General features: G+C 50.8%; 3 protein-coding genes across 5 annotated transcripts; 1 reads left to right on the top strand and 2 right to left on the bottom strand.

The window, feature by feature from the left end:
* The first annotated feature begins 261 nt into the window (after positions 1-261).
* PFDN6 (prefoldin subunit 6) lies at positions 262-1,536 on the top strand. The gene is made up of 4 exons (XM_053602017.1): positions 262-562; positions 785-855; positions 934-1,058; positions 1,328-1,536. Exons 1-4 carry the CDS (start codon positions 499-501, stop codon positions 1,455-1,457), a joined length of 390 nt encoding a protein of 129 aa, XP_053457992.1. The 5' UTR covers positions 262-498; the 3' UTR covers positions 1,458-1,536.
* A 762-nt stretch (positions 1,537-2,298) lies between these two features.
* Positions 2,299-11,365, bottom strand: RGL2 (ral guanine nucleotide dissociation stimulator like 2). 3 transcript variants are annotated; one of them, XM_053602011.1, is made up of 19 exons: positions 10,831-11,365; positions 10,407-10,606; positions 9,014-9,097; positions 8,579-8,757; positions 8,405-8,455; positions 8,019-8,316; positions 7,639-7,758; positions 7,507-7,545; positions 7,324-7,427; positions 7,130-7,214; positions 6,985-7,053; positions 6,708-6,782; positions 6,099-6,131; positions 5,869-5,990; positions 5,684-5,779; positions 5,470-5,581; positions 4,954-5,247; positions 4,140-4,254; positions 2,299-4,035 (listed from the first exon to the last, which is right to left on the bottom strand). In XM_053602011.1, exons 2-19 carry the CDS (start codon positions 10,563-10,565, stop codon positions 3,827-3,829), a joined length of 2,244 nt encoding a protein of 747 aa, XP_053457986.1. In that variant the 5' UTR covers positions 10,566-10,606; positions 10,831-11,365; the 3' UTR covers positions 2,299-3,826. The 3 variants fall into 3 exon arrangements, with proteins under 3 accessions (XP_053457986.1, XP_053457985.1, XP_053457987.1); XM_053602010.1 differs by having other exon boundaries at positions 7,507-7,758; positions 10,831-11,364; XM_053602012.1 differs by lacking the exon at positions 10,407-10,606 and having other exon boundaries at positions 7,507-7,758; positions 10,831-11,363.
* Positions 11,366-12,040: 675 nt separating this feature from the next.
* On the bottom strand, positions 12,041-24,600 carry TAPBP (TAP binding protein). Its single transcript, XM_053602015.1, has 8 exons — positions 24,243-24,600; positions 23,927-24,097; positions 23,440-23,700; positions 16,135-16,533; positions 15,491-15,832; positions 15,322-15,411; positions 15,149-15,183; positions 12,041-13,209 (listed from the first exon to the last, which is right to left on the bottom strand). Exons 1-8 carry the CDS (start codon positions 24,277-24,279, stop codon positions 13,198-13,200), a joined length of 1,347 nt encoding a protein of 448 aa, XP_053457990.1. The 5' UTR covers positions 24,280-24,600; the 3' UTR covers positions 12,041-13,197.
* Positions 24,601-24,616: the final 16 nt, after the last annotated feature.

Genomic DNA, 24,616 nt, shown 5'->3' with positions numbered 1-24,616 from the left:
AAGTAACAGCAACGTCCCCCAAGTGGCAGCTTATACCCGAATAATGGGAAAGTGTGAAGCCAAAGCCCAAGTAACAGTGCTGTTTCTTTGTCCAGATTAATTTCCCCAATTTTTCCTTAACACTTCTCTGAGTCCTGTCTTTTTAGCCGAACGCTACTCACTAAACATGTCAGAACTACATTTCCCAGAGAGTCTCAGAAGACAGCTTCCGGCGCTATCTTTTCCCAACATTCCTTGTGTACTTCCGGGTTTATTAACACTGAAGGGAGAACGTGAGTAGGTTAGAGTTTCGGTTGAGGGGTTAAGGATTTTCGCCTGTCACCCCCTGGATCCTGGGTATCGATATCCTAGACCGGGAGAGGCTACAGTGCACTGAGGGGCTACCTCTCAAGAGTGCTGTCATCTCCGTCGGCCAGACCGAAAGGGGAGCTCAGGGACCTTCCAGAGAGTGAGACCCACCGCCCCTCTCCCACCCCCCCGCAGGCTTTCATCCCCACCATGGCTGAGCTGATCCAGAAGAAGCTGCAGGGAGAAGTGGAGAAATATCAACAGCTACAGAAGGGTAAGGGGTTGGCGTGACCTCCCCCAACCCAATCCACTAACAACCCAAAGGTTTTCTGCCCCATCCGGCCCGCGTGCAGCGACTTTCCCTTGTCAGTATTCTCTACCTACTGACCCGCTGCCCCAGTTCTTGCCTACTTAGATCCATTTTCTTCTGACTGGAGTTGTGAGGAGGTCGGTGGCATATTTGATCTTTCTAATCATGTCTTTCTTCTACTCTTAGACTTGAGTAAATCCATGTCAGGGAGGCAGAAGCTTGAGGCACAACTTACAGAAAATAATATTGTGAAGGAGGTGAGGGTTTGGGATTTGTGGGGCAAGGAGGGACCTGTACTAGCTTTGGTTCTCATCATGAATGTCCTCCTCCCTCAGGAACTGGCCTTGCTGGATGGGTCCAATGTGGTCTTTAAACTTCTGGGTCCTGTGCTGGTCAAACAGGAGCTGGGGGAGGCTCGGGCCACAGTGGGGAAGAGGCTGGACTATATCACAGCTGAAATGTGAGTCTCTGTTCCACCACCCTGGGCTGCACCTGTGGTGCAACTGACACCATTAAAGTAGAGATGTTGAAGAATGATTGGAGTGTAGCTCTCCATAGTTAGTCCCCAGTTGTCCAGTTCCTCCAACCCCTTCCTTCCCATTTAATTCCCTTTCTCCTCCCTCCCCTAGATCTCAAGTTTTCTACCAATCTCTTTCTTGCCCTCAGCACCCTCAATAATAAATCCCACTAATTTCTCCTTTTCTGTTTGTCCCCCTTGTTTCTTCTCAGTAAGCGATATGAATCCCAGCTCCGGGACCTTGAACGGCAGTCAGAGCAACAGAGGGAAACCCTTGCTCAGCTGCAGCAGGAGTTCCAGCGGGCCCAGGCAGCAAAGGCAGGGGCTCCAGGGAAGGCCTGACCCCATGGTTGGGGGGAGGGGAGAGAATGAAGCAGCTCTAGGATCTATACTATAGCTAATAAAATGTAAAAATACCTGACTTTGTTTACTGACCAGCAACTTCTATCTTAACTGTCTCCATTCAGCTCCCTAGCCCCTTCCACCTTATACGTACTCTACCTATGTTACTCTCTCAGGTCTAGACTCTTGCAACTGGAATCTCTCTGTGCCAGGGTAATCTTTTCTGTCTTAAACCTGTTTCTTACCTGTGTATACAACCCTAACTCTCCCTTATCTTGGTTGGCATGACCCTTTAGGAAACACAAAAACGACATTTATAATATAGCATGTGATTAGGAATGCCACTTTAAGAACTCACAATTCTTTAATGGTTACCCTTCTTGCTATGAATAATGGTCATCTTACAAATAGCCCTATCATCTCTTTCTTTTTTTTTTGAGACAGAGTCTCACTTTGTCACCCTTGGTAGAGTACTATGGCATCATAGCTCACAGCAACCTCAAACTCCTGGACTTAAGCAATTCTCTTGCCTCATCCTTCTGAGTAGCTGGGACTACAGGCACCTGCCACAAAACCCAACTATTTTTAGAGACAGGATCTTGCTCTGGCTCAGGCTTATCTCTAACTTGTGAGCTGAGGCAATCCACCCTCCTCAGCCTCCCAAGTGCTAGGATTACAGGCATGAGCCACCTCACCTGGCCCTATCTTTAAGTTCTTTTTAGCCTCTGACTTGTTAGAATTTGTTTGACTGTAGCTTAAACTGATTTAACATCCTTTCGACTAGCTTAAAGGTCTATGATGTTGCTAAGTTCCAACACCACAGAGTGTTGGCCACAAGTTGTTTTTCCTTTTTTTTTTTTTTTTTTGAGACAGAGCCTTAAGCTGTTGCCCTGAGTAGTGTGCTAGAGTGTCGTAGCATCACACCTCATAGCAACCTCCAACTCCTGGGCTCAAGCAGTTCTCCTGCCTCCGCCTTCCAAGTAGCTGGGACTACAGGCACCTGCCACAATGCCCAGCTATTTTTTGGTTGCAGCCATCACTGTTGGTTGGTGAGCCTGGGCTGGATTCGAACCCGCCAGCTCAGTTGTATGTGGCTGGCGCCTTAGACTCTTGAGCCACAGGTGCGGAGCCAAGTTGTTTTTCCTTTTTTTTTTTTTGCCGTGGCATCAAAGCTCACAGCAACCTCAAACTCGGGCTTAAGCTATTCTCTTGCCTCAGCCTCCCAAGTAGCTGGGACTCCAGGCACCCACCACAATGCCTGGCTATTTTTTTTTTTTTTTTTTTTGGTTGTAGTTGTCGTTGTTTGGCAGGTTGGGCTGGATTCGAACCCGCTGAGCTACAGGGGCTGAGCCTTTCCATTTCTTTTTTATAAATCTTTTTTTTTTTTTTGGAGACACAGTCTCACTTTGTCACTCTTGGTAGAGTGCTGTGCCATCACAGCTCACAGCAACCTCAAACTCTTAGGCTTAAGCGATTCTCTTGCCTCAGCCTCCCATGTAGCTGGGTCTATAGGCACCTGCCACAATGCCCAGCTATTTTTTCATTATTGTTTAGCTGGTCCAGGCCGGGTTCAAACCCGCCAGCCTCAGTGTATGTGGCTGGTGCCGTAACCACTGTGCTACAGGCACTGAGCCTGGTTTTCCATTTCTTTGCCCTAAAATTGCTTCTTAAAAATTTGCGGTCAAGGGAGTTCTTCATACTGATCTCTTTAATGTGGCATGGGTCTGCGACAACTGAGGAGTAAACTTTAACAGTAAATAGAAACCAGGGGTGGAGAGGAATAAACTGTTGAGGAAGCTGTTTTCACCAATACCTTACTTTCAGCCCCTTCCTATTCCCTGGCTTCTACCTTTAGCCAATTCCCCATCCCCCTTCCAATAGCCAGATCATATGCACTTTAAGGACAGGGAAGTGGAATTCAGGTAGTGTTTTGGTTTATTATCTTAGTGTTGTCACAGTGATAGAAACCCCCAGAGTGGGAAACAACTACTATAACTTCTTGCCATCCCCCTCTGCCCTGGAGCTCAGAGCGTTTAGGCCTTCTGCCCCCTCCCTGCCAACTTCTAGTCCTTTCATTTGCTTTAGGATGTGGGCAGGAATCAGAAACATGCCTTTCTCCAGCACTAACTATGTACTACATTCACAGGAGGTAGGGAGCTGTACACTGGTATCCAAGTTGGTTATAAGATTACCATTTCCCACAGGGCTGGATTTCTCAGTTGTTCAGTAAACAAGTGGCACTTCACTGCCCCAGGGTGGCTGGCCACCTTTCTAATCTATCTCAGTGTGACATAACTGCCACTGTTTAGGAGAGCTACCCACATCTGGTATGAACACTATGACTTCTGTAAGCCAACTGGGACTTTTCCTCAGAACAGTGCCCGTGCAATCTTCCTCCCTGTGGCCTTGATCCTAGGAAAGGAGCCACCTCCTCCCTCACTTGGGGTAGTTCCTGAGGCAGAGGGGCCACTGGTAAGGCCCGGTGTAGCAGAGGGCCTTCGCCGCTGCCGCAGGAGGAAATCATGTGAGGCTCCATCCATAGCATAGAAGACATTAGCTGAGGGTGGGATAGTCAGCTCTGTGGGTTCAGAGGGTGGATGTCAGGCACAGTCATTCCCCAGCAACCACCCAGATGTGGAAGCACTCCACTTTTTCCCGAGTATGCCTTTCATGGCCTCTGACCTCGTTCCCCTGGTAGTAGCTGTACCAGCTCATACTCTGAAGCCACTGCAGAATCACGATTGTTTTTCTTAAGGACACGACTGATGACACTTGGAGACTTGTCCTGGCTTGTCACCTGGCAGAAGACCAAAAGACCAATAAACTGGTCATAATGACCTCTGTTTTCCATCCTTCCGACCTTAGCCACTGACCCAACCAAAAAGGGCTACCTGTGTTGAAGGTTTTTAAATGAACAGGGAAACCCAATATGGTGTGCCCCACAAGCCAGCCCACGTAGTGCCCATTGAAATAGGACTGTTTTGGCTCGGCGCCAGCCACATACACCTAAGCTGGTGGGTTCGAATCCAGCCCGGGCCCGCCAAACAACAATGATGGCTGCAACCAAAAAATAGCTGGGTATTGTGGCGGGTGCCTGTAGTCCCAGCTACTTGGGAGGCGGAGGCAGGAGAATCGCTTGAGCCCAAGAGTTGGAGGTTGCTGTGAGCTGTGATGCCACAGCACTCTACCCAGGGTGATAGCTTGAGGCTCTGTCTCAAAAAAAAAAAAGAAATAGGACTGTTTCCCTGTGGGCAAACTGCTATTGGTTCTGAAAATCTAATATGGTCACCAAAAGTTAAAGGTACAGCAGCTAATGCAAAGTTGCCACCAAAATTAAAGCATAACCACCAAAACCAAAGGTCAAAACTAAAACTAGAATCAATTCCAAAAAATAAAATTGGAATTAATTCCACTTGGCCACCCAAACCTAGGACAACATTTATAGTCCAACAAAGCACCATACTTCACCCTGACTCCCAGTCCAAGGTTCCCTCACCAAGATGCTCTTATAGACACTGCCATCTTCTCCCAGCTCCATCTGAACTCGGATGATTCGGCAATCAGAAGCCCCTGGCCCAGATCCACCGCCCCCATATCCAGTCCCTGTGGAGGCCCCTTCTCCTGTACTCCCACTCAGTGGGGAGCCACAGGATGCTGAACGGCGGTGACCTCGAGAAGGCTTATGGGAGGAGGCTGGAGGAGAGAGGTAGCTGGGGTCAGCTGGACTGTGCAGGGACGGACTGCTTTCCAGGGCAGAGTCTAGTGACGAGACAGATGGCCATTTCATATGCTAGAACAAATAATATGAGGGGACTGGTATGAAGACAGGGAGATTAAAAAAGAAATGTTCACAGGCAGCACCTGTGGCTCAAAGGAGTAGGATGCTGGCCCCATATGCTGGAGGTGGCGGGTTCAAACCCAGCCCCAGCCAAAAACTGCAAAAAAGAAAAAGAAAGAAACATTCACAGAGTTAGGGTTAGTGTCAAAGTCAGAGGTCAGGAGCAGAGCTCACCTGTGCCAGCCGGGTCAGCAGTGGAGCAGGGGTTCCAGATACCTCATCTCCCCCTATACTAGGCCGGTCCCAGGACACCATGGAGGTGGGGCCCCCAACAGAGCCCAGAACCCTGGAGTGGCAGGAGATTGGAAAGGTCAGAGGAAGAATGGCAAGTTCCATTCCCCCAAATGGTTTCCCCAAGAAATCAGCCCCCAAATACTAAATCTCCTACTCTGTCCACTGTGAGATGACCAGTGTTGGCCGAAGCACCCTTGCAGCAGGAGGGTCACTGGTACCAGGTAGCTCCACCTCACAGGACACACGATGACTGGGGTAGGGGTAATAGAGGTCAGGACATGACACCAACTCCCTTCCCCCGCCAAAGCTCTGGAGTCCCAACTTCACCCAGTTAGTTACCTCTGGGCCTCTGTCAGTAGATGGAGCCCCTGTAGCCACTGCTGGATATCATGGTCCGGTCGGAGGTCATAGCCACGACATTCATTCTGGAGCCGTTGCAACTCAGAAAGGACAGCAAATTCCTAGGAAGGAGCCCTTAATCTGCAAAACTTGGGGACCCCTGACTTTCCCTTCCTCCTCCTAAGACATGGATAGGGCTATCTAGCATCTAGCCCATGCATTTCTCTCACCTTCCTCCGCTTGTCAAAATTGATGTATCCATTCTGCAAGGGAAATGGGGAGGGGGTGAAAGTCCTAACCCTGCCTTCCAGGCCACAGAGAAAGGATATTCCCTCTCCTAAACACACATACACACATCCACAACCAAGTCACAAAACACTTCCCTCTGGCTTCTCCTCCATCCCTTCCCATCCTCCCTCTAATCTGCCATTCCCTAAGCATTCCACTTGACCCTTTAAATCCATATGAGGTAGAAAATGTGTCTACTTTTCAGATGAGAACACTGAGGTGCAGAGAGGATAAGGAGTTTGCTGAATGTTTCAATTCTTTTTTTTATTTAACAAACTCTTTATATGCTTACATTTCAGGTATGTTCTAAGTGCCTGACAAACGAGTTTGTACTCATTTAACCCTCATAATAACATACCAATGTAGATATTATGGCTAGTTTCCCATTTACAGATCACTAAGGCACAAAGAGGCTAAGCCACTTGACGCATTAACAGATCTGCTTCCAGAGTCTGGCTCTTAGCTGTTGATGCCTCAGAGCCCCCTTTTGGAGACAGGTCTGACCTGCAGCCCACCTGTCACATCCTTCAATGGAAACACACACCACTGACCTCCAGCTCATCCTTGGAAGCTGCATCCAGCATCACAAGGTCCTTCAGAAAGGTTCCGAGGTATGGGACCACACCCTGAGGTCAGAGGTCAAGGTCAGATGCCCCTGCCACTAATCTGAGAGTTCTCCCTCCCTCTGCACTTTCCTTCCCTATTGCCTCAGAGGACAGATTTCATCCTCCTCACCCTCTATGTCTCCTATTCCCATCCCTCAGTCTGCCCCCCACAAACACACTCCTTATTCCTTCATAACCACCACCACCCCTGCTAGTCACTCACCCTACCCCGGGAGCCAGACCTCGGAGCCTTCTTGGAGTGTGGCTCCAGAGGGGGCTGCAGCTTCACCTCCTGGTGATGACAAAACAAGAATATATGGAAGAAGAGCAGAGAGCAGAGTTGGAGAAGCCAAAAAGCAAGGCCTCACCTGCAGGAGTAGCTCCCGGCTCTGGGAATAATTATCCTCCTCAGAGAAAATCTGGCAGAGGCTGGAAAAGACTCTGAGGCTGTCCCTGAGGGTGGGAGAAAAGTGGCCCTGAGGATAGGTTTGGCTCAGCCATGCCTGCTTCCCAGCCCTCTGAGGAACCCTCACCCCACAGCCCAGTGCTCCATCTTCCCTACCTGGTTGCTTCCCCCCAGGCTGCCCGAAGCCTGTGGATAGGGCTGGACTGCAGAGCTGATACAACAGCATAAACTGAAGAGAAGTTTCGGAGCAGCCGGCACTCCTGTTAGGTCAAAAAGGGAAGCTAAGGTTTTGAGAGCCTTCTGTACACCACAGCCCCCAACAGGGCAATCCTCTCTTGCCTCTGCCACTCGGATCCACTTCTCCAGTAGCCGGGCCCTCTGGGGGGGGCAGAGTGGCCGTATGATTACCTCCCCAGGCCCCTCTCCAGTTGGGGTGGCCCCCAAGACAGAGCTAACCACTGCCCCTGCCACCTTGTTAAACTGTGTGACAGTAGCTCTGACAGATGGGCAGAGGTGGGAATGTCCTGGCCGATCTCTGTGTCCCCACAGGCCCCCCAGACACTGAGAGGGGACCAGATTGAGAAACAGCTCCTGCAGGGCAGAGGGCAGAGGTTAAAGTTCATAGTCAAGAGAGGTGAGCCTTCCAATATCAGGGATCTGAGGGTTTCAGGTGGCCAAGGAACCAGAGGGGCACAGGTTTGAAGGGTAACAATCAAAGGGCAAAGGGGAAAGGTCAAAATGGAAGATGGAGGAGGCTGGGAACAGGATCAAGAAGGGCTGGAAGCAAGGGAAGGATCTGGAGTCAAGGAGAGGTTAGTAAGGGGTAAGGGGCTCAGAGGTCAGGGTCTCACCGCATCTAGCAGGGTCAGCTGTTCGGCCAAGTGGTCAGCGAGGAACACCAGGACATCCGTGGGGTCAGCAGGGGGATCGCCAGGGAGGGCCAGGGGCTTAGGAAGGTCGGGGGCCTGGGAGTCCACCCGGGACCGGAGATTGTGGATGAGGTCAGCGCTGCCCCCCCCAACACCCTCCCCTGCTGCATACCCTGTCCGAAGTAAGAAGCTCTCAAGCCGGTCAAGTTGAACCTTGACCTCAGAGCAAAAATCCTCAGGGTGAGAAGCCAGCCAGGTTGACAATACAGAGATGGCTACCCTGGGAGAAGGGCAATCAGTCAAGGGTCAGAGACAAAGTTGTAGCATAGGCAGAGGAAACTATGAGATTGAGATCAGGGCTCACTCACCCTGTTGTCCTCTGTCGTTCATCAGCAGGATGAGATTCAAGGGCTTCCAGCCTGGGAAGAAGAGAATCTGTCCATTTTTCCCAAACCCTCAGCGGTTTTGACTATTTTGATGTGATGTTGGGGCTTTAGGAAGTCCAGACACCTCCATGACCCTTGGTCCCTTATGATCCTGACCTGTCAGCCATAAGCCCTAGCAAGGTAGGTGTGGAGGTGAAAGCCCGGTGGGTGGCCAGGAAGGCTGACATGAAGGTCACGTCGACCCCTGATGTCCGGGCATCCAGAAGGTGCCTAACCAGGGCCTCCAGAGTGCCAGCCCGGAGCCGACGGGAGGAACGCGGGGGAGGTGTGGGGGCCTGGAGGACACGGAAGGATGGTCATTAACCCCTTCTTCAACTCTGCCCTTAGATTTCTAGGGACAGTCCCACTCCTAGGAGATGATCCAGGGTCATTTTGCTGATATTCAGAAAGGGCAAAAGACTTGTCCTACATCACATAGCAGATTCCAGGACCCCAGGCCTCCAACCTAGAACCCTGGCCAGAAAATCAACCAGAGGAAGGGGAACTAGGAGGTGAAGGGACAGAGGTAAGAAGCCAAAGTCATGATCTCACCAAGGGATCAAGAGGCCGATACTGGCGGCTTGTGACAGTAAAGGTGGCACCATCTTCCTCCTCATCCCAGACAGACACAGGGGCCTGGAGGACCAAGGAAGGGGAAGTCAAGACAGTTCCACACCAACCCCCACTTCCCCCAGCCCCCACTCACCCTAGGCCCTGTTCCTCCCTCTGTACCCCTCACCTGTGGTGGTGGGGGATAGTACCAGCGAGTGCGAGGTGTGGGGGGGGCTGGTGACCCCAGGTCTCCCTCACTGGGGCCCAGACAGCCCCCCCCAAGCCACCTTAGGGCCCGGTGGAGTCGAGGGGGTTGCAGTGAAGGGGTGGATGAAGTGCAGAAACACTGATTCTCGGTACCCGTCAAGCCCCTTTCCCCCAGAGCTGAACCCCAACACAACAGAGAAGCAGGGTGCAAAGGGCAGGAGAAACCAGAGAGAGGCAGAGAGCCAGAGGCAGCGACCTCAGAAGCTGAAACCTCAGTCACAGGTACAGCCACATACCCCGCCCTCCCCCGCAAGGACGGAGCAAACCGAGAGAATTAGTCCTTCCCCTAAGGCCCCTTTTCACCCTGGTCCCTTGGGTAAGACCTCTACTATCTCAGCCCTGGGGACCCCCGTGAAGGTGGAAGCGCCAATCCCAGTACAAGAAGGGGAAGGGGAAGTGGGGATAGTGTGTGTGTGTGGGGGGGGGGGAGTAAACTAAGAGAGTCACGTGGCTCCAGACCTTCCCCCGACCGATCCCGAAAAACCAGCCCTGCCAGTCATCCTGCCCTCACCCAGTGTCTGGACCCAGGAGTCCAGGACTTCTAATCCCCAAATCCAACTTCTGGCCCCAAATCCTGCTACTGGCCATCACCATTAGACCCTAAGGAAAGCCGGTGACTACTCCACCTAGCCTAGGATCGTTCCCCCCAGGTCCCAGAACCTTAGCTTTCTGGCCTCTACCCAGCACCAGGCTAGGGGAGGGAAAGGGAGGGGTCACGAAATCGAGGGTTCCCTCCCTAATGCCTGAGTCAGAGGAGCTGCTGGTTACTGTGGAAACAAACCCCTCCCCGCCAAACAAAAACAAGGAGGGAGACAGGGACCAGAACAAAACCGCTCAGAGAGCCAGGCATATTTAAGCAGGCACAGGCAGAGAGGGCCAGAGACCCGCAGGGACAGCCAGCCAGACTTTCCAGGGAGGAACAGGACAGGTTCCTGAGGGCCAGTCCTGAGTCACACTGATAGAGAACCACAGAGACGCCAGGACTCCCCACTTAAGAGAGACATGCAGACACAGAGAAAGGCGCGGGAGGAACTGGGGCAGGGAGGAAGAGCTGTAGGGACCGGGAGACAAGAGAAAGGTGGAGATCTCCGAAATATGTACGCCCCTACCTCCCATCATCTCTCACCTCTTCTTCTTCCTCCTCCTCCTCTTTCTCCTGCCCCCCGCCCACGACCCGGCCATCTGGGCCCCCACCCTCTTCGGGGTCTCGGCTTCGGAAGCTGCTCAGCACGACTCCCCCGGGGGGGCTCGTGTCCAAAAGCAGCCGCAGGGGCCGCGGGAGCATGGCTGAATGAAGCAATCAGCGGGGTCGGGCCATGGGGGCGCCTGGGGAGAGACGGGGGTGGGAGTGGGGATGCAGAGTCAGCCCGGCGCGGGGCAGCGGGGCAGGGAAGGGACACGGGTAGTTTTCTAGAAAACTGGGAATTATGCATGAAGGCCGGGGTAGGGGAACAACACAGGGGCGGAATATAGGGGCCCTTGGCGCATTTGGGGAATGGGGGGTCACGAGGACAGGATCGGGCAGGGTCATAAGGTGCTCAGGCTCTGACCTGCTCGGGAGGGGTGGGGGCAGTGTGGGTCCCAGGCCGCTGTTCCTGACGGTCTCCGGTCCCTGACCGAGTCCCCTCCCGGGCCTTTCCGCAACCCCCTGTACCCCCTCCCGCCGTGCTCCCTGGGCCCTTCCGCCCTTTCCGCTCCCCCCCGCGTCCGCCCGCTCCGAGATCAGGAGCCAAAAGGGGAAGGAAGTGAGGACAGGAGCCAGGGGCGCGAGCTAGGGGAGCGCGGGACGCCCAGGGGCCGGAAACCGGGAGACAGGCTCCCCCGTTCCACTGTCCTCTGCCCCTACCCCCGGGATTCTGGAGCCCCTATCGCCCCGCAGTGAATGGACATAAAGGTTCCAGTCACCAGCCTCCGGGGGAGGGCAGGAGCAGAATTTGACATTTCCCTCCCCAACAAGAACAAGGCTAAAATTCCCGCGGGAAGCGTTTCACGTGAGGAGAGACCCTGTCGCTCCACCCCGCGAGGTTACACTCCCCACCCACGAGTGTAGCCGACAGAAATCCAGTCCGGCTTTTCTGAGCGGCTCTCTGTTCCAGCCTACTCGCAAGGGGGCGGAGCAGGAAACCGCCACATCCGCTTCCAGATTCGGCGCTAAGGGATTTCCGGCGCCGAGGTCGCGCTCTTAGCTACCGTAAGATCCTCTTATTTCTGGGAGAGCCCGCGGTTATGGGGCGTCTTATGCGCCATTAGTGGCAACCGACCCCAAACTTTCAATTGGAGATCAAATGTCTCTGAGGCGTTTGTAGGGTCGGCCTCAGTAGAAGGGGCCAGAGTGACTGGAAGATTTATTGTGCTTGGAAAGGTAGTACAATGAGAGACGCGGTTGGAAGCACTGTAACGCAACTTTATTCCCACACGATTGGGTCTGTTCACCCATTTGTGTGACCAACCGCCCCAGCCCTCGGCGTCCTTAAGCTTCGTCACCTTCTCCTTTGTCCAACATCCAGGAGCTATTTGATTAGCGCCCTCCAGTGGGCGCCAAGGCCCCTGCCAGTGTGGAGATAGGCATCCTCAGGAACCCACAGTCAGGCAATGGGGACAGGCTTTTAAAAAATGACTCGCACAATCACTTAAATATAACTGCGTGTCTGGGACCCAGGGAGAGGGAAGATGGACTAGTCAGAGGGAACAGAGCGCTGGGACCCGGAGGCAGGTGGGAAGCATTTGCTTCACTGGAGGGAAGGAATTATCTGTTGGTGCGATAAGCACTGAGAAGAGGGCTGGGGTAGGGGGAACCATATAGGGCTAGAGAGGTAGGCAGTGGCTCCGGCGCGGGGGAACACAAAGGCTGGGGCAAAAAAAAAAAAAAAAAAAAATTGGATTTGGCCCTAGAGCACCTGTTGCCTGAGTGTAGTTTCTGTCCCAAAGGTCTGTGAGACTATTTCAGGGGGTATGTGAGATTAGACTGTTTTTATAACCAAATTAAGGTGTTCTTTGCCCTTTTTATCATTTTCTTAAGAGTGTATGATTGAGTTTTCCAGAAGCTACATGGTATGTATTGACACCATGGTTTTCACAATGAATGGAATGTGTGCTTGTGTATTCTTGTGTTTCAAAATTTTCTCACTTTTAAGTTCTAGTATGATCAATGCTGATAGTTATAACCCACATAAGCACAAGCTCTTTAGAATCCTTGATAATTTTTTTTTTTTTTTGAGACAAAGTCTCACTATGTCCCCCTTGGTAGAGCTCACAGCAACCTCCAACTCTTTGGTTTAAGCGATTTTCTTGTCTCAGCCTCCCAAGCAGCTGGGACCACAGGTGCCTGCCTGTTGTTGTTGCTGTTATTTCAGTTGTCATTGTTGTTTTAGCTGGCCCAGGCGGGGTTCGAACCCCCCACCCTCGGTGTATGTGGCCAGCACCCTACTCACTGAGCTATGGGCACCGCCTCCTTGATAATTTTGAAGAGATCCCAAAAATTTTGAGACCCATGGCCCTGGAGCTCTAAGAAGGTGAAGGCCATAAGGTTTGTGTCTTTAAAAAGACACTCAGTGGGCTGGGGGCAGTGGCTCACACCTATAATCCTACCACTCTGGGAGGCTAAGGCAGGTGGATCACCTGAGCTTAGGAGTTTGAGACCAGCATGGGCAATAACGAGAGACCCCCATCTCTACTAAAAATAGAAAAACAAGCCCTGTGTTGTGGCAGGTGCTTGTAGTCCCAGCTATTCAGGAGGTTGAGGCAAAGGGATCACTTAAGCCTAAGAGTTTGAGGTTGTTGTGAGCTAGGACGGAAAAAGCCACTCAGTGGAGGGAGATTTGAGGGAGTAGGAGCAGATGATGAGGTGCTAGTTTGGGGAACTATTACAGCTGTAGGCAGAGATGATGGTGACTTCTGTAGGATGGTGCTGAGTACCCTCACTGTGTTTTCTGGAAGAGAAGTAAGAAAGAGGTAAGGAATTTGGCTGTAGAAGGCAGGTGAAGTACCTTCCAGAAATATACTATCCCATCAGGGGCATAAAAAGTGGGAGAAGGATGGAGCTAACATTCTCTGTATTTTCTGCTGTCAAACAGTGCTGAGTGCTTTATATTTTGTGTCTTCTTTTTTTTTCTGGCAGTTTTTGGCTGGGGCCGGGTTTGAACCCACCACCCCCAGCATATGGGGCTGATGCCCTACTCCTTGAGCCACAGGCACCGCCCTATCTTGTGTCTTCTTAAGGAGATGCACATTTTGTTTAACTCTCCTAACCGTCCTCTGAAGCTCCACTATCGAACATGGTAGCCACCACCCACATGTAGCTATTGAACATTTGAAATGTGTCTAGTCCCAATTGAGATGTGCTGCTTTTGAAGGCATAGAATGGAAAAAAATTAAAATTTCTTATATTGAAGAAAAAAAATTTTTCTTATATTCTTTACATGTTAAAATGACAATATTTTAGATAACAGGTTGCACATCCCTGATCCAAACATCCAAAACCTGAAATGCTCCAAATTCTAAAACTTTGATTTCCACATGATGCCTCAAGTATGAAATTCCACACCTGACCTCATTTGACAGGTCACATATATTATTAAAAATTTATACAGGGTGGCGCCTGTGGCTCAGTGAGTAGGGCGCCAGTCTGATATACCGAGGATGGCAGGTTTGAACCTGGCCCCAGCCAAACTGCAACAAAAAAAAATGTGGCAGGTGCCTGTAGTCCCAGCTATTCAGGAGGCTAAGGCAAGAGAATAGCCTAAGCCCAAGAGCTGGAGGTTGCTGTGAGCTGTGATGCCAGGGCACTCTACCAAGGGCGACAAAGTGAGACTCTGTCTCAAAAAAAAAAAAAAAAAAAATATATATATATATATATATAGTAAACAATTACCTTCAGGCTATAAGCTGAAACATAAATGAATTTTGTGGTTACTTGGGTCCCATCCCCAGATACCTCATAATACATATGCAAATTCAAAATCCAAAATACTTTATGGTCTCAAGCATTTCAGATAAGAGATATTTACCCTATATTTGATTATAGTATATTGTTAAATAATTTTACTTGTTTATTTTTTATTTATTTATTTTTTTGTAAAGACAGAGTCTCACTTTATGGCCCTCAGTAGAGTGCCATGGCATCACACAGCTCACAGCAACCTTCAACTCCTGGGCTTAAGCGATTCTCCTGCCTCAGCCTCCAGAGTAGCTGGGACTACAGGTGCCCGCCACAATGCCCGGCTATTTTTTGGTTGCAGTTTGGTCTGGGCCGGGTTTGAACCCACCACCCTCGGTATATGGGGCCGGCGCCTTACCGACTGAGCCACAGGCGCTGCCCTACTTGTTTATTTTTAATGAACTAAGTTTATATAAGTGGCTTGCCTTATATTTCTATTAGACAGCACTGCCTAAACAATGTTTTAAAATCCCTACATCCTGGCTGGGCACAGTGGCTCATGACTATGATCCTAGCACTCTGGGAGGCTGAGGCAGGTGGACTGCCTGAGCACCACAGGTTTGAGACCAGCCTTTCTAAAAATAGCCAGACGTTGTGGCAGGTTACTTGGGAGGCTGAGGCAAGAGAATCACTTGAGCCCAAGAGTTTGAGGTTGCTGTGAGCCATGACACCACAGCACTCTACTGAGGGTAACAAAGTGAGACTCTGTCTCCAAAAATAAAAAATAATAAATAAATAAAATCCCTACATCCAAGGAAACTGAATATAAATTAAGTAGCTGTTCGAGGGGTCCTACAGTTAGGACATAGCAGTAGGATTTGACCCAGGTCTGTGTGAACCCCACCACACCAGCAGCCTCCCTCCATGGTGATGATATGAGGAGAGGGGATAAAATGAAAAGGGAAAAATAAGGGGAGGTGTAGCGCTGTTACCTTCTCCTTTGAATCCTTGCAGGACAGGTAGGCAGCTGTGGGGAAAGATTGAAAAGGGATGGGATTCAAAAATGATAGAGGAGTAGGGCAGAGGAATGGGTGTCAGGCTTCTGGGAGTAGGTCAGGAATGTCCACAGTGAGGGTTCACTGTCAGGGTGGGGGTTCACACTCACCAACCCAGGCTAGCCCCTTGATGAGTCCAAGCAGAAGAAAGGAGGACAAGAAAAGGCCTACTCCGTCCTCGAGGGAGGGTCCGGAGAAGCCTGCAGGTGAAAGGGGCAAGAGTGAGCTCCATGTCTTCCCCGGCACCGTCTCAGGCTCTAGGGCACTCCTAGCTCTTACCTGCCACCTCCAGGGTGACCTCAGCTCTTCGCCCTGAGGCAGGAAGGCTGGAGTGGTGGACTCGACAGGTGTAGTGCGCCCCATGCTGCTCAGCAGTGACTGGGGGTGGCCGCAAGTACCCGGAGAGACTAACAGAGCCGTCAGAATGGTGGTGCAAGGCAGAGAGCCACCTCTGTCCCCCAATCTTCTGAGAGCCGCCCTTTGTGCCACCCCGGAGCTCCCACTCTACCTCCAGGCCCTCAGAAGGGTAGAAATGGGACACATGGCAGACCAACTCCGGAGGAGCCTCCCCGGGGGCAGCCCATACAAGAGGTGCTGGTGTCATGGACACTCTGGGAGGCTCTGGGGAAAGAGTAAAAAGTGAACATGAGGAAATTTTCCCTCAGAAACCTTCAGTTCACCCTACGACTTCCCCAAAACTGAGTGAGGTTGGGTTTCTTCTCCTGGAATGGGGAACCCACTGTCTCTCCATTGGTTAGGAATCCCCATGCCGAAGCCTCCAGGGACCCTCCACCCTCCTACTACCCTCCTAACTCCTGGGATCCCCATCTCCACTCACTCTTCATCATCCCTTCCCCATCATGGTATTCCCGTAATCCAGTGCCCACCCTCTATCCAAAGAGACCACTGTACTCTTCACTCACTGTACACAGCAAGCTCCAGGGTGACCTGTCCTTGCAGGTATGGCAGGTGTACAATGGCCAGATAGGTGCCCTCCTGAAAGGGCCGCACTGCAGGGAGCCAGAAGGTCCCATTCCCAGTCCATGGGCCCCATGGGTCGTCATCATCCCAAGCAGCAAATGTCACTGCCCCCTCTTGGGCTGCTGGCATCTGCCCATCCAGTCCAGGAGTTGCAGCCAGGAGCAGATGCCCCTTACCCAGGTGTTGGCGTCGCCACTCCAGCCCAAAGGGAGGAGGACCTGGAGCCAGAGATGAGGCAGCCCGAGGGCTGGGGGGCATGTAGCTGAAGCTCAGGTCCAGGATAGCATCTTGTCCCAGTTTTACTTGAGGAGCAGGGGTGTGAGTGAGGACAGTCAGCACCACTAGGGAAGATAAGGGGATGAGGGAGTGGAAGAGGCATGAGGGAGAAAAAGAAGGTAGAAAAATGGAGTTATAGAAAAGACTGAACTCCAATTCACCCACCCCTCAGAGATACCTCCTTTCATACCACATATACTGAGGCTTGCAGGTTTGAACCTGGCCTGGGCCAGCTAAAACAACAATGACAACTGCATAACAACAAAAAAAATAGCCAGCAAAAGCAATCAGTGTAACCTAGTTTCTTGTACCCTCAATGAATCCCCAACAATTAAAAAAAAAAAAATAGGCAGTGCCTAGCTCCCATTCTAAAGATACCTATCTTGGGCAGCGCCTGTGGCTCAGTCGGTAAGGCGCCGGCCCCATATACTGAGGGTGGCGGGTTCAAACCCGGCCCAGACCAAACTGCAACCAAAAAATAGCCGGGCATTGTGGCGGGCACCTGTAGTCCCAGCCACTCAGGAGGCTGAGGCAAGAGAATCGCTTAAGCCCAGGAGTTGGAGGTTGCTGTGAGCTGTGTGATGCCACGGCACTCTACCGAGGGCCATAAAGTGAAACTCTGTCTCTACAAAAAAAAAATAGCCAGGCTTTGTGGTGGATGCCTATAGTCCCAACTACTTGTGAGGCTGAGGCAAGAGAATCGCTTGAGCCCAAGAGTTTGAGTTTGCTGTGAGCTGTGATGCCATGGTACTCTATCCAGAGCAACAGCTCGAGACTGTGTCTCAAAAGAAAAAAAAAAAAAGGGCGGCACCTGTGGCTCAAGGAATAGGGCGCTGGCCTCACATGCCAGAGGTGGCAGGTTCAAACCTGGCCCTGGCTGAAAAAAAAAAAGAATGAAAAACACAATTAAATTCAAGTACGGGAAAGGAAAGGAGAGGTTCAGTAAGCTCCCACCTAACCTATACAATTTAGGGGTATGTGGCATACTTCCTGGGTGAGGGACTAAAATATAACTCCCAGCCCTCCCTGCAAGTCCCCTGTGCCTGGGACTGGGCGGAACCCAGTGTGGCTAAATGAGCCAGCAGAGAGGTCTAGGGATGCATAGAGGCAGTGAGGTGGTATAGCCTTTGAAGTCTGCTGTGAACACAGCCCACTCAATCTCTGGGGACTGCAGGATCTGAGGTCACTTCTGACACAAACTGAACTGGTCTAGTATCCAAGCACCATCCTTGAAGAACCAAGTCCTTCCCAGGCACGGTGGCTCATGCCTATAATCCTAGCACTTGGGAGGCTGAAGCAAGTGGATTGCCTGAGCTCACAGGTTCAAGACCATCCTGAGCCAGAGTGAGACCTTGTCTCTAAAAAAACGGCCAGGCCTGGGTGACGCCTGTGGCTCAAAGGAGTAAGGCACCAGCCCCATATACTGGAGGTGGCGGGTTCAAACCCAGCCCCAGCCAAAAACTGCAAAATAATGGCCAGACCTGTAGCAAGAGAATTGCTTAAACCCGGCTTGGCGCCTGTGGCTCAAGCGGCTAAGGCGCCAGCCACATACACCTGAGCTGGTGGGTTCGAATCCAGCCTGGGCCCGCCAAACAATGATGGCTGCAAACAAAAAATAGCCGGGCATTGTGGTGGGTGCCTATAGTCCCAGCTACTTGGGAGGCAGAGGTGAGAGAATCACTTGAACCCAGGAGTTGGAGGTTGATGTGAGCTGTGATGCCATGACACTCTACCAAGGGTGACATAATGAGACACTGTCTCAAAAAAATAAATGAATAAATAAAAAATTAAAAAATGGTCGGGCCTTATGGGGGAGGGAGGGTCCTGCAGTCCCAGCTACTTGGGAGGCTGAGGCAAGAGAATTGCTTAAGCCCAAGAGTTTGAGGTTGCCGTGATCTATAACTCTACCAAAGGTGACAAAGTGAGACTCTGTCTCAAAAAAAAAGAAGAAGAACCACCAGGCCCTGCGTGGTTATTGGTGAAGACAGTGATTGAGCCATGACTGTCAACCCTATGGTGCTGAGATGAACAAATACAGGCCCACACAAGAGAAAAACAATTAAGGGCCAGGCACAGTGGCTCATGCCTGTAATCCTAGCACTCTTGGAAGCCAAGGCGATGGATTGCCTGAGTTCAGGAGTTTGAGACCAGCCTAAGCAAAAGCAAGACCCTCCCATCTGTACAGAATAGGAAAACTAGCCAGGCGTCATGGCAGGTGCCTGTAGTTCCAGATACTTAGGAGGCTGAGACAAAAGGATTGCTTGAGACTGAGAGTTTGAGGTTGCTGTGAGTTATCATGCCATATAGCACTCAACCCCAAGAGACTCTAAGACTCTGTCTCAAAAAAGAATGACAATTACAAAAGGGTCTTTATTTAACAAATGCAATCAGTGTAACCTAATTCTTTGTACCCTCAATGAATCCCAAACAATAAAATAAAGAAAGAATGAGGGCCTGTGGATCACTGGGTAGGGTGCTGGCCCCATATACCCAGGGTGGCAGGTTTGAACCCGGCCCCAGCCAAACTACAACAACAACAAAAAATAGTCAAGGGGTGGCACCTGTGGCTCAAAGGAGTAAGGCACTGGCCCCTTATGCCAGAGGTGGCAGGTTCAAACCCAGCCCTGGCCAAAAACAGCAAAAAAAAAAAATAGCCAGGCATTGTGGCGGGTGCCTATAGTCCCAGCTACTCGGGAGGCTGAGGCAAGAGAATAGCCTCAGCCCAGGAGTTGGAGGTTGCTGTGAGCTGTGATGCCATAGCACTCTACTGAGGGCGATAAAATGAGACTCTGTCTCAGAAAAAGAATGAATGAAAAACAGGGCAGCACCTGTAGGTCAGTGGGTAGGGTGCCAGCCACATATACCAAGGCTTGCAGGTTCAAACCCAGCCTGGGCCAGCTAAAACAACAATGACAACTGCAACAAAAGAATAGCTGGGCATTGTGGTGGATGCCTATAGTCCCAGCTACTTGTGAGGCTGAGGCAAGAGAATCGCTTGAGTCCAAGAGAGTTTGAGTTTGCTGTGAGCTGTGACGCCATGGTACTCTATCCAGGGTGACAGCTTGAGACTCTGTCTCAAAAAAAAAAAAAAAAGTGAAAAACAATTAAATTCAAGTGGGGGGAAGGAAAGGGAGGGCTCAGTAAGCTCCCACCTAACAGGTACAATGTAGGGGTATGTGGCACACTTCCTGGGTGAGGGACTAAAATACAACTCAGATGCTACCTAACAAATGCAAACAATGTAACCCAATCATATATATCCTTACAGTAATCCAAAATAAAAAAGAAAGAAAATCCTATGATGCTGTACAGAGTTTACTGACCCCAGAAAGTTCCAGCTATAGTCTATGTCTGAGCACAGACGTCTATGCTCGATGGGAGCAGTGCAGTGTAGTGGCCAAGTACCTGGATCCTGGCTTCCCTGTTTCAAATCCTAACTCTGAAGCTTATTTATATGGTTTTGGGCCACATACTTCACATTTCCATGGCTCAGCTTCCTAATCTCAAAAATAGCGATATTAATGATGATAATGAGGTTGTTATAAGGGTTAAATCACATAATTTAATACCTCTTACTACCCAAATCTACTCAGTTCTTGATTTTTTTTTTCTTTTTGAGACAGAGTATCACTCAGTTGCCCTGGGTTAAGTGTCAGTGGCCTCATAGCTCACAGCAACCTCAAACTCTTGGACTCAAGAGATTCTCTTGTCTCAGCCTCCTGAGTAGCTGGGACTATAGGTGCCCAACACAACACCCAGCCAATTTTTCTTTTTTTTTTTGTAGAGACAGAGTCTCACTTTACTGCCCTCGGTAGAGTGCCGTGGCATCACGTGGCTCACAGCAACTTCCAGCTCTTGGGCTTATGTGATTCTCTTGCCTCAGCCTCCCGAGTAGCTGGGACTACAGGTGCCCGCCACAACACCCGGCTATTTTTTTGTTGCAGTTTGGCCGGGGCTGGGTTTGAACCCACCACCCTCGGTATATGGGGCCGGCGCCCTACTCACTGAGCCACAGGCGCCGCCCCCAGCCAATTTTTCTATTTTTAGTAGAGACGGAGTCTCGCTCTTGCTCAGATTGGTTGGTTTGTTTGTTTTTGTGACAGAGTCTAACTCTGTCGCCCTGGGTATAGTACCATGGCTTCATTATAGCTCACAGCAACCTCAAACTCTTGGGCCCAAGTGATCTAGCCTCAGTTTGTCTATTTTATTTATTTATTTATTTATTTATTTATTTATTTATTTGAGACAGAGTCCCACTGTGTCGCCCTCAGTAGACTGCCATGGCATCATAGCTCACAGCAACCTCAAACTCTCGGGCTCAAGCAAATGTCTTGCCTCAGTTTTTCTATTTTTAGTAGAGACGGGGGTCTCGCTTTTTGCTTAGGCTGGTCTCCAACTTGTGAGCTCAAGCAATTCACCTGCCTCGGCCTCCCAGAGTGCTAGGATTACAGGCACGAGCCACTACACCTGGCCAAGAGTCATTATTTAATAGAAATACTTACAAAGGTACTTATGAGTAAAATAATATGGTGCCTAGGATATACTTCAAAAAAATAAACAAAAAATAAAAATAAATAAATAAATAAAACAGTGGAAGGAGGATAGGACAAACAATTTGGTAAAATGTAGTAACTATGTAAGTGGGTAACGGATATGGTCCATTCATCATACTATTCTCTCTACTTCCATGTATTTTAAAAATTTTCCATGATGTTTTAAAAGAATGGTAAGAGGGCCGGGCGAGAGGATCACTTGGGGCTTAAGCCCAAGTGTTGGAGGTTGCTGTGAGCTATGACGCCACAGCACTCTACCCAGGGTGACAGCTTGAGATTCTGTCTCAAAAAATAAAAATAAAAAAGTAATAAAGAATGGTAAGAAGTGCCCTGCCATGGTGGCTCACACCAATAATCCTAGAATTCTGGCAGGCCACACCTATAATCCTAGAACTCTGGGAGGCCTAGGCGGGTGGATTGCCTGAGCTCACAAATTCCAGACCAGCCTGAGCCAGAGTGAAACCTGGTCTCTACAAATAGCAAAGCATTCTGGCAGGCACATGTAGTCCCAGCTACTTGGGAGGCTGAGACAAGAAGATCACTTAAGCCCAAGAGTTTGAAGTTGCTGTGAGCTATGAGGCCACAGCATTCTACGAAGGGGTCAAAGTGAGACTCTGTCTCAAAAAAAAAAAAAAAAAAGAATGGTAAGAATTAAATATTAGGCCAGGCTCAGTGGGTCTCACCTAAAATCCTAGCACTATGGGAGGCCAAGGTGGGTGGATTGCTTGAGCTCAGGAGTTTGAGACCCTATCTTTACTAAAAATAGAAAAATTAGCAGGGCATTGTGGTGGGCACCTGTAGTTCCAGCTACTGGGGAGGCTGAAGCAAAAATTTGAGGTTGCTGTGAGCTATGATGCCACCTCTGACAGAGTGAGACTTCCTCTTGAAAAAAAAAATTGCTTCCAACAGGATTCTTTTTTTTTTTTTAAGAGACAGTCTTACTTTATTGCCCTCAGTAGAGTGCTGTGACGTCATAGCTCACAGCAACCTCCAACTCCTGAGCTTAGGCGATTCTCTTGCCTCAGCTTCCCGAGTAGCTGGGACTACAGGTGCCCGCCACAACACCCGGCTATTTTTTTTTGTTGCAATTTGGCCGGGGCCGGGTTTGAACACACCACCCTCGATTTATGAAGCCGGCACCCTACCCACCGAGCCATAGGCGCTGTGGCTCCAACAGGATTCTTATTCAAAACCCAGGCTGAGAACTACTGAGCTCTAACTTATTCTTGGTGCTAATAAGCATTTATTGAAATCAACCAATACATTAACACAATGTCTCTCTTGATAGTCAAAACAACGGATAGACTGCTGGGAAATAGTATCCACATTTACAGACTCTGAGAGCAAAGGACATTCTCACTGCCACCTCAGCAAAGCTAGCAGCCCTAGGAAATATTCCTCCCCCCTGGAGAAAGCCACTGTCCCCACTAAGAGCAATTTTCCTCATCCCATGCCTAGGGTAAGGGCTGGGGACTAAGAATGGAGGTGTAGGTAGCAATGAAGTTTTGGGGTTGGGTGCCTAGTCTATTTACTTGGTTCTGTGGGTAATTCTCAGGTTACTGAGGAAGAGAGGGTGCAGGGCTCAGTTGCCTGTCCATGAGGATGTGTTGTGTACATAAAATTGTATGAGACAAAAAAGGCAAGGACTCTACAGGTATTCCTATTCTACCTCCAGCCTGAGCTGCCAGAAGGGAGAACTCCTAGATACCGCAGTCAGATCTTCCTCATTCTTGCATTATCCACCCACTCCCTAGCTCAGCAAAGTACCGAACCCTAGGCCTCAAATTGCGTTTCGCCACACAATAAGCGGTCTTTGCAGTGGAAACCATCAGGTCTCCCACCTCGCACCTTCAGCCCACTCAAGCCCAGTGTTTGTGGACCACTGAGAGCACATCCCCATATGTCTTAGGGAAATGGCTTTCAGGGAAGGTGAATGCGCTTGGGCACCAGAGCCTTTGCTTTGCAGATTGTTGCAATGCCAAGTGTGGGCGTGGGTGGGGCTAGGGGCTGGTTTTTGAAACAGGGTGAACTGCAAAGGTGGGAGTGCCTAACAAGACACAAAGCTGGGAGAAGTGGAGAAAAAAGACCCAGCTTCTGAACAACTCCCAACCTCTCCGCTAACACCCTAACAAGTTTGTCAAGTTCGGGTGTCGGAAATCTAGCCTCTTCAAAACACCGCCCTTTGGAACCAGCAAAGCCTCGCCCCAAGCCACAGTAGACTTTTTTTTTTTTTTTTAAACAGGGGTAGGGCTAGAAGCTGCGTGGAGATAAGATTAATTCTAGCCAAACCACCTCGCTTTACAAAAAAGGTAACTGAAACCGATTGGGGAAATGTCTCCCTCAAGTCCATACAAGCTAGTCACTGGCTGATGTGGATCCTTAGAATCTTATCCATCTCCCCCTCTCCTCCCCAGCTACCTGTTGCCTTGGTGATGAGAACAGGCTCCTGCTGAGGCTCTGGCTGTGGTTGCAAGAGGCTGGAGAGGCTGAGAACAGAGCTGGACATACTGACCATCAGCCAAGCTCCGTCCAGGGCCCTCGGGCAGCTCTGCTCCGGGGTCAGGCCACTGGCCCAATTCGCAGAGGCGGGGAGCGGGACGTAGCGGCTCATCTCGCAGTGTGGTGCAGGGGCGTCCTGGGGGTACCTCCTGAGGGCATCCTGGAGGGCTCCTGCAGGGTCTGTGCAGAAAAAGGGAGTCGCAGCGACAGGGTCTTGGCGGGGAAAGGGACTAGAAGGGCAGAGTTCATGGAGCTTCAAATGCACCACCTTCCTCCTAGTGATTTAGAGGCAATCCGGACTCATTGTACAATCGGGGGAAGTGAGGCTTCAGGTCATTGCGCGATCTAAAGAGGAAGGGGTTTCGGCGGAGGCGACAGAGCTGGGGGCAAGTCCCAAAAGACTCACCGTGAACGCTGAGGTAGAGCTTAGGGTCGAGGTCCATGCGGGGGGGCGGTCCTCCGGGTCCCTGGCGCAGCAGCAGTGCACCAGGTCTTTTAGCCAGGTGGCTTCCGCTGGCATCCTCCACGAACCAGCACTCGATCACTGTGGGTCCTGCTGAGACGGCGGCTGCCAGGTCTGAGAGAGAGGGTTGCGAGTGAGGAGGTGCTGGAATGTCGGTGACCGGCGTCTTCCATTCTGGCATCGCGTGCCCAGAGGGGCCACTTCCCTCTCCTTCCCTCACCCACCCGTTCCTGGGCAAGGAGTCTCGGGATTCGCTCACCCAAAGCTACAGCGAGGAGCAGAGACACAAGCTTCATGGCGCTGCGATCTCCTCCGCCCAGAAGCCTTCTCTTCCTCCCTTTCACTTTCGCTTTCTTCGGCAGGCCAGCAGGAGGTGGGGAAGAAATCCCCGCGCTGCTTAGGTGAGGGTACGTGGGAGGTGGGTGCGTCCCCTTGGCCAGGCAGGGATTTGGGAACCTCCTCTCCAGTTCTCATCAGGACCCCGGCAGCCCTGCCTTGCCCTCCTGGGCCACCCAGGCGCGCCGGGTTGGAGCCCTCCCCAAACTTAGGGTCTCCCTCCCTCCGGTATCCTCCTTCCAGCATCCATTTCCCCTAGAACAATTACTGAGGCTTTCCTCCACCTGTGCCGGGTCC

Source organism: Nycticebus coucang, chromosome 9, assembly GCF_027406575.1.
Source record: "Nycticebus coucang isolate mNycCou1 chromosome 9, mNycCou1.pri, whole genome shotgun sequence".
Classification (NCBI taxonomy): domain Eukaryota; kingdom Metazoa; phylum Chordata; class Mammalia; order Primates; family Lorisidae; genus Nycticebus; species Nycticebus coucang.
The sequence above is the reverse complement of the archived record's forward strand: the minus strand, read 5'-3'. Positions and strand labels throughout refer to the sequence as shown.